The sequence below is a fragment of the Oncorhynchus gorbuscha genome, linkage group LG20 (assembly GCF_021184085.1).
Source record: "Oncorhynchus gorbuscha isolate QuinsamMale2020 ecotype Even-year linkage group LG20, OgorEven_v1.0, whole genome shotgun sequence".
Classification (NCBI taxonomy): domain Eukaryota; kingdom Metazoa; phylum Chordata; class Actinopteri; order Salmoniformes; family Salmonidae; genus Oncorhynchus; species Oncorhynchus gorbuscha.
In genome coordinates, this window is record NC_060192.1 from 44,704,834 (window position 1) to 44,720,956 (window position 16,123).

Sequence of the window (16,123 nt, forward strand, 5' to 3'; positions counted from 1 at the left end):
ATAACTGACTTGACAACCATATTCAAGTTCAGCTTGATAAATATATCAGTAAATCAAGAACTATATTTTACTGCTAATAAGAGTTATCTGGCTTAACTTACTGATCCTGCTTTTGCAACAGCTCAGTGTTCTGATGTTCAACTCTACTGCAAAAACATTCTCCTCTGTAAACAATACAAAACATAATTAATTTTTAATTCTAAATAAAAACCTTCAAAACCAAGCATGTCCTACATAAGGCACAGTTCTCAAAGGATTTAGTAACAGTGTGTTCCTCAGCAGCACCTCGCTAGGTCCTTTGGTAACACTGTGTTCCTCAGCAGCACCTCGCTAGGTCTTTTAGTAACAGTGTGTTCCTCAGCAACACCTCGCTAGGTCCTTTAGTAACAGTGTGTTCCTCATCAGCACCTCGCTAGGTCCTTTAGTAACAGTGTGGTCCTCAGCAGCACCTCGCTAGGTCCTTTAGTAACACTGTATTCCTCAGCAACACCTCACTAGGTCCTTTAGTAACAGTGTGTTCCTCAGCAGCACCTCGCTAGGTCCTTTAGTAACACTGTATTCCTCAGCAACACCTCACTAGGTCCTTTAGTAACAGTGTGGTCCTCAGCAACACCTCGCTAGGTCCTTTAGTAACAGTGTGTTCCTCATCAGCACCTCGCTAGGTCCTTTAGTAACAGTGTGTTCCTCAGCAACACCACGCTAGGTCCTTTAGTAACAGTATGTTCCTCAGCAACACCTCGCTAGGTCCTTTAGTAACAGTGTGTTCCTCAACAACACCTCGCTAGGTCCTTTAGTAACAGTGTGTTCCTCATCAGCACCTCGCTAGATCCTTTAGTAACAGTGTGGTCCTCAGCAACACCTCGCTAGTTCTTTTAGTAACAGTGTGGTCCTCAGCAACACCTTGCTAGGTCCTTTAGTAACAGTGTGGTCCTCAGCAACACCTCACTAGGTCCTTTAGTAACAGTGTGTTCCTCATCAGCACCTCGCTAGGTCCTTTAGTAACAGTGTGTTCCTCAGCAACACCTTGCTAGGTCATTTAGTAACAGTATGTTCCTCAGCAACACCTCGCTAGGTCCTTTAGTAACACTGTATTCCTCAACAACACCTCGCTAGGTCCTGTAGTAACAGTGTGTTCCTCAGCAACACCTCGCTAGGTCCTTTAGTAACAGTGTGGTCCTCAGCAACACCTCGCTAGGTCCTTTAGTAACAGTGTGTTCCTCAACAACACCTCGCAAGGTCCTTTAGTAACAGTGTGTTCCTCATCAGCACCTCGCTAGGTCCTTTAGTAACAGTGTGGTCCTCAGCAACACCTCGCTAGGTCCTTTAGTAACAGTGTGGTCCTCAGCAACACCTCACTAGGTCCTTTAGTAACATTGTGTTTCTCATCAGCACCTCGCTAGGTCCTTTAGTAACAGTGTGTTCCTCAGCAACACCTTGCTAGGTCCTTTAGTAACAGTGTGTTCCTCAGCAACACCTCGCTAGGTCCTTTAGTAACAGTGTGTTCCTCAGCAACACCTCGCTAGGTCCTTTAGTAACAGTGTGTTCCTCAGCAACACCTCGCTAGGCCCTTTAGTAACAGTGTGTTCCTCAGCAACACCTCGCTAGGCCCTTTCTTAAATGGAAGAGATTTGGAACAACAAACACTCATCCTAGAGCTGGCCGCTCGGCCAAACTGAGCAATCGGGGGAGGAGGGTCTTGATCAGCGAGGTGACCAAGAACCCGATGGTTACTGACAGAGCTCGTCTGTGGAAATGGAATAATCTTCCAGAAGGATAAACATCTCTGCAGCAGTCCACCAATCAGGCCTTTATGGTAGACTGGTCAGATGGAGGCCACTCCTCAGTAAAAGGCACATGACAGCCCGCTTAGAGTTTGCCAAAACGCACCTAAAGACTCTTAGACCATGAGAAACAAGATTCTCAGGTCAGATGAAACCAAGATTGAACTGTTTGGCCTGAATGCAAAGCATCATGTCTGGAGGAAACCTGGCACCATCCCTAAGGTGAAGCGTGGTGGTGGGAGCATCATACTGTGGGGATGTTTTTCAGGACTAATCAGGATCAAGGCAAAGATGAACGGAGCAAAGTACAGAGATCCTTGATGAAAACCTGCTCCAGAGTGCTCAGGAACTCAGACTGGGGCGAAGGCTCACCATCCAACAGGACAATGACCCTAAGCACACATCCAAGACAACGCAGGAGTGGCTTCGGGACAAGTCTTTGAATGTCATTGAGTGGCCCAGCCAGAGCCCAGACTTGAACCCAACATCTCTTGAGAGACCTGAAAATAGGTGTGCCTCAACACTCCCCATCCAACCTGACTGAGCTTGAGAGGATCTGCAGAACTTAATGGGAACAACTCCCCAAATACAGTTGTGACAAGCTTGTAGCATCATACCCATGAAGACTTGAGGCTGTAATCGCTGCCAAAGGTGCTTCAACAAAGTATTGAGTAAAGGGTCTGAATACTTATATAAATGTGATATTACACTTTTTTAAAATACATTTGCAAAAATGTCTGAAAACCAGTTTTTGCTTTGTCATTATGGGGTATTGTGTTTTTTTTTTAAATCAATTTTAGAATAAGGTTGTAACGTAACAAAATTTGAAAAAAGTCAAGGGGTCTGAATACTTTCAGAATGCACTGCGTGTCCTTTAGTTCCTCAGCAGCAGCAGTTGAAGTCGGAGGTTTACATACACATTAGCCAAATGCATTTAAACCCTGACATTTAATCCAAGTAGAAATTCCCTGTTTTAGGTCCGTTAGGATCACCACTTTATTTTAAGAATGTGAAAGTCAGAATAATAGTAGAGAAAATGATTTATTTCAGCTTTTATTTCTTTCATCACATTCCCAGTGGGTCAGACGTTTATATACACTCAATTAGTGTTTGGCAGCATTGCCTTTTTAAATGGTTTAACTTGGGTCAAACGTTTCGGGTAGCCTTCGGCAAGCTTCCCACAATAAGTTGGGGGAATTTTGGCCCATTCCTTCTGACAGAGCTGGCGTAACAGAGTCAGGTTTGTAGGCCTCCTTGCTCGCACACACTTTTTCAGTTCTGCACACAAATGTTCTATAGGATTGAAGTCAAGGCTTTGTGATGGCCACTCCAATACCTTGACTTTGTTGTCCTTAAGCCATTTTGCGACAACTTTGGAAGTATGCTTGGGGTCATAGTTCATTTGGAAGACCCATTTGCGACCAAGCTTTAACTTCCTGACTGATGTCTTGAGATGTTGCTTCAATATATCCACATAATTTTCCTTCCTCATGATGTCATCTATTTTGTGAAGTGCACCAGTCCCTCCTGCAGCAAAGCACCCCCACAACATGATGCTGCCACCCCTGTGCTTCACGGTTGGGATGGTGTTCTTCGGCTTGCAAGCGTCCCCCTTTTTCCTCCAAACATAACGATGGTCATTATGGCCAAACAGTTCTATTGTGGTTTTATCAGACCAATGGACATTTCTCCAAAAAGTACGATCTTTGTCCCTATGTGCAGTTGCAAACCGTAGTCTGGCTTTTTTATGGCTGTTTTTGTGCAGTGGCTTCTTCCTTGCTGAGCGGCGATATAGGACTCGTTTTACTGTGGATATAGATGCTTTTGTACATGTTTACTCCAGCATCTTCACAAGGTCCTTTGCTGCTGTTCTGGGATTGATTTGCACTTTTCGCACCAAAGTATGTTCATCAAGGAGACAGAACGCATCTCCTTCCTGAGCGGTATGGCGTGGTCCAATGGTGGTCCAATGGTGTTTATACTTGCGTACTATTGTTTGTACAGATGAACGTGGTACCTTCAGGTGTCTGGAAATTGCTCCCAAAGATTAACCAGACTTGTGGAGGTCTACAATTTTTTTTCTGATTGAACCAGACTTGTGGAGGACTACAATTTTTTTCTGAGGTATTGGCTGATTTCTTTTGATTTTCCCATGATGTCAAGCAAAGAGGCAATGAGTTTGAAGGTAGGCCTTGAAATACATCCACACGTACACCTCCAATTGACTCAAATGATGTCAATTAGCCTATCAGAAGCTTCTAAAGCCATGACATCATTTTCTGGAATTTTCCAAGCTGTTTAAAGGCACAGTGAACTTAGTTTATGTAAACTTCTGACCCACTGGAATTGTGATACAGTGAATTATAAGTGAAATAATCTGTCTGTAAACAATTGCTGGAAACATTACTTGTGTCATGCACAAAGTAGATTTGCCAAAACCATAGTTTGTTAACAATAAATGTGTGGAGTGGTTGAAAAACGAGTTTTAATGACTCCAACCTAAGTGTATGTAAACTTCCAACTTCAACTGTAGGTCCTTTAGTTCCTCAGCAGCTAGGACCTTTAGTTCCTCAGTAGCTATGACCTTCAGTTCCTCAGCAGCTAGGTCCTTTAGTTCCTCAGCAGCTAGGTCCTTCAGTTCCTCAGCAGCTAGGTCCTTCAGTTCCTCAGCAGCTAGTTCCCTTCAGTTCCTCAGCAGCTAGTTCCCTTCAGTTCCTCAGCAGCTAGGTCCTCTAGTTCCTCAGCAGCTAGTTCCCTTCAGTTCCTCAGCAGCTAGGTCCTCTAGTTCCTCAGCAGCTAGGTCCTGCAGTTCCTCAGCAGCTAGGTCCCTTCAGTTCCTCAGCAGCTAGGACCTTCAGTTCCTCAGCAGTTAGGTCCTCTAGTTCCTCAGCAGCTAGGTCCTTTAATCCTGTGGAAAAGTAAAGAACAATGACAGACTGAACAATGACGGAGAAGTGTGTGTGTGTGTGTGTGTTTTTGAATGCGTACCTCTCCTCTCCGTTGTCCTCCTCCACCCAGGCCACTATCTTCCCCTCCCAGCCTGGAACCAACGCCTCGTCTTCAAATACCTATACACACACAATATCAAGTGTGACTGTATTCAGGTATAGATCACCAGACCCCTCCCTCCTTCTAACCCTTCTCTCCTTCCCCTCCTCTCCCCCCCCCTCCTGTCCTCTGCCCCTCCTCTCCTCCCCCGCCCCTCCTGTGCTCTACCCCTCCTCTCCTCCCCCGCCCCTCCTGTGCTCTACCCCTCCTCTCCTCCCCCGCCCCTCCTGTGCTCTACCCCTCCTCTCCTCCCCCGCCCCTCCTGTGCTCTACCCCTCCTCTCCTCCCCCGCCCCTCCTGTCCTCTAACCCTCCTCTCCTCCCCCCCCCTCCTGTCTTCTACCCCGCCCCTCCTCTTCGCCCCCTCCTGTCCTCTACCCCTCCTTCCCCGCCCCGCCCCTCCTTCCCCGCCCCTCCCCTCCTCTCCGCCCCCTCCTGTCCTCTGCCCCTTCTCTCCTCTCCTTCCCCTCCTGTCCTCTACCCCTCCTCTCCTCCCCCTCCTTCCACCCCCTCCTGTCCTCTGCCCCTCCTCTCCTCCCCTCGCCACTTGTCAACCCCCTCTTCTCATTTCCTCTCCCCTCTTCACTCCCCCTGCTCTACTCTCCCTCATCTCTCGTTTCTCCTTCCCTCCTCACCTCTTCTTTGACGGTACCAAACTCGGGGTCGAGGGCTTTGAAGTGGAATCTATAGTTGTCATCTCTGTCTACTGCAGTCTTCACATCTCTCAGAGTGACTTTCCCCAACCTAACACACATCAAATGTTGCCAATAATCTTCTCACCCGGACTATGCACCCTACATGATCATCCTGACATTTTATAGTTCCTCCGTTGCACATGATCCTGTCATTGTTTTTGTTTCGTTTAATACATCTCTACATACAAATAAATACGTTGGCTGTATGTGAATAGTCTCCAGTGCCTTCAGAAAGTATTCATACCCCTTGACTTACTGCACATTTTGTTGTTAGTCTCAATTCAAAATGGATTAAATAAATAAAAAAATCTCTCACCCATCTACACACAAAGTGAAAATATGTTTTTAGAAATGTTTGCAAATGTATTGTAAAATGAAATACATACATCTTACTTACGTAAGTATTCACACCACTGAGTGATAGGATCACATTTGGCAGCGATTACAGCTATGACTCTTTCTGGGTAAGTCTCTAAGAGCTTTGCAAACCTGTATTGTACAATATCTGCACATTTATCATTTTTACATTTACATTACATTTAAGTCATTTAGCAGACGCTCTTATTCAGAGCGACTTACAAATTGGTGCATTCACCTTATGACATCCAGTGGGACAGTCACTTAACAATAGTGCATCTAAAACTTAGGGGGGGGGGGGTGAGAGGGATTACTTATCCTATCCTAGGTATTCCTTAAAGAGGTGGGTTTTCAGGTGTCTGAAACCCCACCTCTTTAAGGAATACCTTTTTTAAATTGTTCAAGTTCTTTCAAGTTGGTTGTTGGTCATTGCTAGACAGCCATTTTCAAGTCTTGCCATAGATTTTTAAGACTTATGTAAAAACTGTAACTCGGCCACTCTGGGACATTCAATGTCCACCAGTGTAGATTTGGCCTTGTTTTAGGTTATTGTCCTGCTGAAAGGTGAATTCATTTCCCAGTGTCTGTTGGAAAGTAGACTGAATCATTCTTCTAGGATTTGGCATGTGCTTAGTTCTATACCATTTATTTGTATTATTACAAAACTCCCTAGTCATTGCAAATGACAAGCATACCCATAACATGATACAGCCACCACCATACTTGAAAATATGAAGTGGTACTCAGTGACGTGTTGGATTTGCCCCAAAGATAACGCTTTGTATTCAGGACATAAAGTTAATTCCTTTGCCACAGTTTTTGCAGTTTTATTTTAGTGCCTTATTGCAAACAGGATGCATGTTTTGTAATATTTTTAATCTGTATAGACTTCCTTTTTCACTCTGTCATTGAGGTTAGTATTGTGGAGTAACTACAATGTTGTCGATCCATCTTCAGTTTCATGCAACTTATTATGTGACGTGTTAAGTAAATGCTTGAACATATTCAGGCTTGAGATAATAAAGGAGTCGAATACTTATTGACCCAAGAGATTACAGCTTTTCATTTTTACATCATTTGTAAAAAAAAATGTAAAGAAATATATTTTTTTAAAATCCACTTTAACATTATGGGATATTGTGTGTAGGCCAGTGACACAAAATCTCAATTTAAACCGTTTTAAACTCAGATGTAATACAACAATATGGAAAAGATGAACATACTTTCTGAAGGCTCTGGAGGAAGGCCTTAGTCTCCTGGGACATTCATTACGTGTGGATTCTGCGTCTAGATATGTATATATTATATCCTGTTTATTGTATATATTATATCCTGTTGTATATATTATATCATGTTTATTGTATATATTATATCCTGTTTATTGTATATATTATATCCTGTTTATTGTATATATTATTGTATATATTATATCCTGTTTATTGTATATATTATTGTATATATTATATCCTGTTTATTGTATCTATTATATCCTGTTTATTGTATATATTATTGTATATATTATATCCTGTTTATTGTATATATTATTGTATATATTATATCCTGTTGTATATATTATATCCTGTTGTATATATTATATCATGTTTATTGTATATATTATATCATGTTTATTGTATATATTATATCCTGTTTATTGTATATATTATATCCTGTTGTATATATTATATCCTGTTTATTGTATATATTATATCCTGTTGTATATATTATATCCTGTTTATTGTATATATTATATCCTGTTTATTGTATATATTATATCCTGTTGTATATATTATATCCTGTTTATTGTATATATTATATCCTGTTGTATATATTATATCCTGTTTATTGTATATATTATATCCTGTTGTATATATTATATCCTGTTTATTGTATATATTATATCCTGTTTATTGTATATATTATATCCTGTTTATTGTATATATTATATCCTGTTGTATATATTATATCCTGTTTATTGTATATATTATATCCTGTTTATTGTATATATTATATCCTGTTTATTGTATATATTATATCCTGTTGTATATATTATATCCTGTTTATTGTATATATTATATCCTGTTGTATATATTATATCCTGTTGTATATCTTATATCATGTTTATTGTATATATTATATCCTGTTTATTGTATATGTTATATCATGTTTATTATATATATTATATCCTGTTGTATATATTATATCCTGTTTATTGTATATATTATATCCTGTTGTATATATTATATCATGTTTATTGTATATATTATATCCTGTTTAATGTATATATTATATCATGTTTATTGTATATATAATATAATATATAAATAATATATGCCATTTAGCAGACGCTTTTATCCAAAGCGACTTACAGTCATGTGTGCATACATTCTACGTATGGGTGGTCCCGGGGATCGAACCCACTACCCTGGCGTTACAAGCACCATGCTCTACCAACTGAGCTACAGAAGGACCACCATATTATATCCTGTTTATTGTATATATTATATCATGTTTATTGTATATATTATATCCTGTTGTATATATTATATCCTGTTGTATATATTATATCATGTTTATTGTATATATTATATCCTGTTTGTTGTATATATTATATCCTGTTTATTGTATATATTATATCCTGTTTATTGTATATATTATATCCTGTTGTATATATTATTTCCTGTTTATTGTATATATTATATCCTGTTGTATATATTATATCATGTTTATTGTATATATTATATCCTGTTTAATGTATATATTATATCATGTTTATTGTATATATTATATCATGTTTATTGTATATATTATATCCTGTTGTATATATTATATCCTGTTTAATGTATATATTATATCATGTTTATTGTATATATTATATCCTGTTTATTGTATATATTATATCATGTTTATTGTATATATTATATCCTGTTGTATATATTATATCCTGTTGTATATATTATATCATGTTTATTGTATATATTATATCCTGTTTGTTGTATATATTATATCCTGTTTATTGTATATATTATATCCTGTTTATTGTATATATTATATCCTGTTGTATATATTATTTCCTGTTTATTGTATATATTATATCCTGTTGTATATATTATTGTATATATTATATCATGTTTATTGTATATATTATATCCTGTTTATTGTATATATTATTGTATATATTATATCCTGTTTATTGTATATATTATATCCTGTTTATTGTATATATTATATCCTGTTTATTGTATATATTATATCCTGTTTATTGTATATATTATATCCTGTTTATTGTATATATTATATCCTGTTGTATATATTATTGTATATATTATATCCTGTTTATTGTATATATTATTGTATATATTCTATCCTGTTTATTGTATATATTCTATCCTGTTTATTGTATATATTATATCCTGTTGTATATATTATATCCTGTTTATTGTATATATTATATCCTGTTGTATATATTATATCCTGTTTATTGTATATATTATATCCTGTTTATTGTATATATTATATCCTGTTTATTGTATATATTATATCCTGTTGTATATATTATATCCTGTTTATTGTATATATTATATCCTGTTGTATATATTATATCCTGTTTATTGTATATATTATATCCTGTTGTATATATTATTGTATATATTATATCCTGTTTAATGTATATATTATATCCTGTTTATTGTATATATTATATCCTGTTGTATATATTATATCCTGTTTATTGTATATATTATATCCTGTTGTATATATTATATCCTGTTTATTGTATATATTCTATCCTGTTGTATATATTATTGTATATATTATATCCTGTTTATTGTATATATTATTGTATATATTCTATCATGTTTATTGTATATATTATATCCTGTTTATTGTATATATTATATCCTGTTGTATATATTATATCCTGTTTATTGTATATATTATATCCTGTTGTATATATTATATCCTGTTTATTGTATATATTATATCCTGTTTATTGTATATATTATATCCTGTTGTATATATTATATCCTGTTTATTGTATATATTATTGTATATATTATATCCTGTTTATTGTATATATTATATCCTGTTTATTGTATATATTATATCCTGTTTATTGTATATATTATATCCTGTTGTATATATTATATCCTGTTTATTGTATATATTATATCCTGTTTATTGTATATATTATATCCTGTTGTATATATTATATCCTGTTTATTGTATATATTATATCCTGTTGTATATATTATATCCTGTTTATTGTATATATTATATCCTGTTTATTGTATATATTATATCCTGTTGTATATATTATATCCTGTTTATTGTATATATTATTGTATATATTATATCCTGTTTATTGTATATATTATATCCTGTTTATTGTATATATTATATCCTGTTTGTTGTATATATTATATCCTGTTTATTGTATTTATTATATCCTGTTGTATATATTATATCCTGTTTATTGTATATATTATATCCTGTTGTATATATTATATCCTGTTTATTGTATATATTATATCCTGTTGTATATATTATATCCTGTTTATTGTATATATTATATCCTGTTGTATATATTATATCCTGTTTATTGTGGCAGCACCATTTCACCAAATTAAATTACTGTTCATGCAAATGTATTTTGAATACAGATGATTCTGAAACATTTCAAGGTCCCAGATACATTAGTTATGATTAGAAGTTAGGTAAACACACGTACCTCTTGTTGATGTGGATCATGCAGGGTGTGTGTGAGTGGTCTGTAAAGTAGAGGACCTTAGTGGAACCACACGAGCTCAGCAATGGACTACTGTAGGAGTGGGCCATCTCTGAAACACACACACCATCACGAGCTCAGCAATGGACTACTGTAGGAGTGGGCCATCTCTGAAACACACATACCATCAGAAAAAGAGGACATTTCATGTGTGTGGCTGACTTTACTTTTTGTCAAGCAACACATGCCAGGGAAGGTCTGCGGAGACCCCCTTGTGCACTCAACGACCGTGTACAATACAGTGGTACCTCCTTCAAAAATTGCGTCAACAGAGAAGTATTTTTTATTTCTGGGTGATTTTAAATATTAACCGGCTATCATCAAGTTGCCTACTCAGGAAAAAACTGCAAATTGTAACCAGAGCCTGTAAACTGGTTCAGGTTATCAGTCAACCTACCAGGGTCGTTACAAACAGCACAGGAATGAAATCATCAACATGTATTGGTCACATCTTAATTAATGCTTCAGATATTTGCTTTAAAGCAGTATCCAGATCCATTGGATGTAGTGAGCACAATATAATAGCCATATCTAGGAAAACCAAAGTTCCAAACGCTGGGCCTAATATAGTGTATAAGAGGTCATACAATACGTTTTGTAATGATTCATATGTTGATGATGTAAAGACTATTTGCTGGTCTGTGGTGTGCAATGAGGAGCAACCAGACACTGCTGGTCTGTGGTGTGTAATGAGGAGCAACCAGACGCTGCTGGTCTGTGGTGTGTAATGAGGAGCAACCAGACGCTGCTGGTCTGTGTTGTGTAATGAGGAGCAACCAGACGCTGCTGGTCTGTGGTGTGTAATGAGGAGCAACCAGACGCTGCTGGTCTGTGGTGTGTAATGAGGAGCAACTAGACGCAGCTGGTCTGTGGTGTGTAATGAGGAGCAACCAGACGCTGCTGGTCTGTGGTGTGTACTGAGGAGCAACCAGACGCTGCTGGTCTGTGGTGTGTAATGAGGAGCAACCAGACGCTGCTGGTCTGTGGTGTGTAATGAGGAGCAACCAGAGGCTGCTAGTCTGTGGTGTGTAATGAGGAGCAACCAGAGGCTGCTGGTCTGTGGTGTGTAATGAGGAGAAACCATGACCAGACGCTGCACTTGACACATTTATGAAACTACTATTCCAGTTACTAATAAGCACACCCCCATTAAGAAAATTACTGTAAAAACTGTTAAATCCCCTTGGATTGACGAGGAATTGAAAAATTGTATGGTTAAGAGGGATGAGGTAAAAGGAATTGTCAGGATTTGGCCAGGGTTGTTCCGGTTTTTGGTCATTAGATGCCCCCATTGTGCCTTTTGACCTTTTGTTTTCCCTTGATCCCCATTATTATTTGCACCTGTGCCTCGTTTCCCCTGATTGTATTTAAACCCTTTGTTTTCCTCTGTTCTTTGCTCTGTGTTTGTATGTTAGCACCCAGCCCTAGTACTCTGAGAACTCTTGTTGATCCCGGTGGACTCTCTTGTGGAATTCTGTTTTTTTGTTCTTGTTTGTTTGTTTTTTGAGTATCTTTTGAGGCTTTTTGTGTTTTACCTTCCACCTTGTGGATTTACCTTTTTTGTCTTGGAGGATTACATTTGTTCTTGTAGGATTCCTTTTGAGGTTGTGGAGTTACATGTTTTCCTGAAGAACTTCACTTTTTACTTCATTAAATACACCGTCTCAAGTACTGCTGTGTCTGCCTCATCTTCTGGGTTCTGCCAACTATTTGTGGCTCAGTTGGTTAAGTGACAGTTTCTCACTCCGGACCCGGGTTCGTAACCGGGTCCTGACAAGGAATGGCAAATACGTATTGCTGCACAACTGATTGGCAAACGCACTGTAAATTGCAAAATCAACTAAACAAAATAAAAAGAAACAAACTACACTATGAAACAAATCAATTACATAAAGAATGATTGTAAAAAGGGCAACTTAAATTTTTTGGGAAAAAGCGGCTCCTTCATTTATTGAATTAATTGAATCAGATGGCTCATTCATCACAAAGCCCACTGATATTGCAAACTACTTTAATGACTTTTTCATTAATTGAATCAGATGGCTCATTCATCACAAAGCCCACTGATATTGCAAACTACTTTAATGACTTTTTCATTGGCAAGATAAGCAAACGTAGGGATGACATGCCAGCAACAAATGCTGACAAACAAACGCTTACACATCCAAGTTTTTCAGACCAAATCATGAAAGACAAGAATGTACTTTTGAATTCTGCAAAGTCAGTGTGGAAGAGGTGAAAACATGATTGTTGTCTATCAACGATGACAAGCAACCAGGGTCTGACAATCTGGATGGAAAATTACAAAGGATAATAGCAGATGAAATTGACACTCCTATTTGCCACATCTTCAATTTAAGCCTAATAGAGCGTGTGGCCCTCAGGCCTGGAGGGAAGCTAAAGTCAATCAGCTACCCAAGAATACTAAAGCCTCCTTTACTGGCTCAAATATCCGACCAATCAGCCTGTTACCAACTCTTAGTAAACTTCTGGAAAAAATAGTGTTTGACCAGATACAATGCTATTTCACAGTAAACAAATTGACAACAGACTTTCAGCATGCTTATAGGGAAGGACATTCAACAAGCACAGCACTTACACAAATGACTGATGATTGGCAGAGAGAAATTTATGATCAAATGATTGTGGGGGCTATCTTGTTAGACTTCAGTGCAGCTTTTGAAATTATCGATCATAGTCTGCTGCTGGAAAAACATATGTGTTCTGGATTTACACCCCCTTCTATAATGTGGATAAAGAGTTACTTGTCTAACAGAACACAGATGGTTTTCTTTAATGGAATCCTATCAAATATAATCCAGTTAGAATCAGGAGTTTCCCAGGGCAGCTGTTTAGGCCCCTTGCTTTTTTCAATCTTTACTAACGACATGCCTCTGACTTTGAGTAAAGCCAGAGTGTCTATGTATGCAAATGATTCAACACTATACACGTCAGCTACTGCAGCAACTGAAATGACCGCAACACTTAACAAAGAGCTGCAGCTAGTTTCAGAACGGGTGGCAAGGATAAAGTTATCCCTAAATATTTCTAAAACTAAAAGCATTGTATATGGAACAAAACACTCACTAAACGCAAAACCTCAACTAAATCTTGTAAAAAATAATGGGGAAATTGGGCAAGTTGAGATCCTAGATTGTAAACTGTCCTGGTCAAAATATATTGATGCAGTAGTAGCTAAGATGGTGAGAAGTCTGTCCATAATAAAGCACTGCTCTGCCTTCTTAACAGCACTATCAACAAGGCAGGTCCTACAGGCCCTAGTTTCTACCTTCTTAATAACACTGTCAACAAGGCAGGTCCTACAGGCCCTAGTTTTGTTGCACCTTGAGTACTGTTCAATCGTGTGGTCAGGTGCCACAAAAAAGGATTTAGGAAAAATGCAATTGGCTCAGAAAAGGGCAGCATGGCTGGCCCTTGGATGTACACAGAGAGCTAACATTAATAATATGCATGTCAATCTCTCCTGGCTGAAAGTGGAGGAGATTGACTTCATCACTACTTTTATTTGTGAGAGGTGTTGAATGTTGAATGCACCAAGCTGTCTGTCTAAACTACTGGCACACAGCTCGGACACCCATGCATACCCCACAAGATATGCCACAAGAGGTCTCTTCACAATCCCCAAGTCCAGAACAGACTATGGGAGGCACACAGTACTACATAGAGCCATGACTACATGGAAGAGTGATCAGATGAATTGCAATTCATTGTAAAGTCCCATTTGCCATGCAAATGAACTGAATCCCAATAAAACATTTCTACTGCATTTCAGCCCTGCCACAAAAGGACCAGCTGACATCATGTCAGTGATTCTCTCGTTAACACAGGTGTCGGTGTTGACGAGGACAAGGCTGGAGATCACTCTGTTATGCTGATAGACTTCGAATAACAGACTGGAAGCTTCAAAAGAAGGAATTAAAATTTTCTTCCTCTGTCAACCATGGTTAACTGAAAGGAAACATGTGTCGTCATCATTGCTTTGCACAAAAAGGGCTTCACAGGCAAGGATATTGCTGCCAGTAAGATTGCACCTAAATCAACCATTTATCGGATCATCAAGAACTTCAAGGAGAGCAGTTCAATTGTTGTAAAGAAGGCTTCAGGGTGCCCAAGAAAGTCCAGCAAGCGCCAGGACCGTCTCCTAAAGTTGATTCAGCTGCAGGATCGGGGCACCACCAGTACAGAGCTGCTCAGGAATGGCAGCAGGTAGGTGTGAGTGCATCTACACACACAGTGAGGCAAAGACTTTTGGAGGTTGGCCTGGTGTCAAGAAGGGCAGCAAAGAAGCGACCAAACTTTTTTTCTCCAGGAAAAACATCAGAGACAGACTGATATTCTGCAAAAGGTATAGGGATTGGACTGACTGAGGACTGGGGTAAAGTCATTTTCTCTGATGAATCACCACTTTATTTTAAGAATGTGAAATGTCAGAATAATAGTAGAGATAATTATTTATTTCAGCTTTAATTTTCATCACATTCCCAGTGGGTCAGACGTTTACATACACTCAATTAGTATTTGGTAGCATTGCCTTTAAATGGTTTAACTTGGATCAAACGTTTCGGGAAGCCTTCCACAAGCTTCCCACAATAACTTGGGTGAATTTTGGCCCATTCCTCCTTACAGAGCTGCTGTAACTGAGTCAGGTTTGTAGGCCTCCTTGTTCGCACACACTTTTTCAGTTCTGCCCACAAATTTCATATGGGATCGAGTTCAGGGCTTTGTGGCCACTCCAATACCTTGACTTTGTTGCCCTTAAGGTATTTTGCAACAACTTTGCTTGGGGTCATTGTCCATTTGGAAGACCCATTTGCGATCAAACTTTAACATCCCGACTGATCAGACCAGAGGAAATTTCTCCAAAAGTATGATCTTTGTCCCCATGTGCAGTTGCAAACCGTAGTCTGCTTTTTTATGGTGGTTTTGGAGCAGTGGCTTCTTCCTTGTGTAACGGATGTGAAACGGCTAGCTTAGTTAGCGGTGAGCCTAAACTGTCTGTCTAAACTACTGCGCTCTAAATAGCGTTTCAATCGGTGACGTCACTTGCTCTGAGACCTTGAAGTTCCCCTTGCTCTGCTGTTGTTCTGGGAACCCAGACTTGTGGGGGTGTACAATTTCTTTTCTTTTCTGAGGTCGTCTAATTTATTTTGATTTTCCCATGATGTCAAGCAAAGAGGCACTGAGTTTGAAGGTAGGCCTTGAAATACATCCACACGTACACCTCTAATTGACTCAAATTCACTCAATCAGCCTATCAGAAGCTTCTAAAGCCATGACATTATTTTCTGGAATTTTCCAAGCTGTTTAAAGGCACAGTCAACTTAGTGTATGTAAACTTCTGACCCACTGGAATTGTGATACAGTGAATTATAAGTGAAATAATCTGCCTGTAAAACAATTGTTGGAAAAATAATTTGTGTCATGGACAAAGTAGACGTC

The 16,123-nt window shown here is 38.3% G+C and overlaps 1 protein-coding gene across 2 annotated transcripts in view; it reads right to left on the bottom strand.

Moving 5' to 3' along the window:
- Positions 1–4,205: 4,205 nt before the first annotated feature.
- LOC124007381 (dixin-like) overlaps positions 4,206–16,123 on the bottom strand; it is a 100,155-nt gene continuing 88,237 nt past the window's right edge. For both annotated transcript variants that reach the window (XM_046317885.1, XM_046317884.1), the window contains 4 exons: positions 10,607–10,715; positions 5,464–5,572; positions 4,770–4,849; positions 4,206–4,689 (listed from right to left, as the gene is read on the bottom strand). In XM_046317885.1, coding sequence (XP_046173841.1) covers positions 4,668–4,689; positions 4,770–4,849; positions 5,464–5,572; positions 10,607–10,715 — 320 coding nt within the window. In that variant the 3' untranslated portion in view covers positions 4,206–4,667. The remainder of the gene's footprint in view (positions 4,690–4,769; positions 4,850–5,463; positions 5,573–10,606; positions 10,716–16,123) is intronic.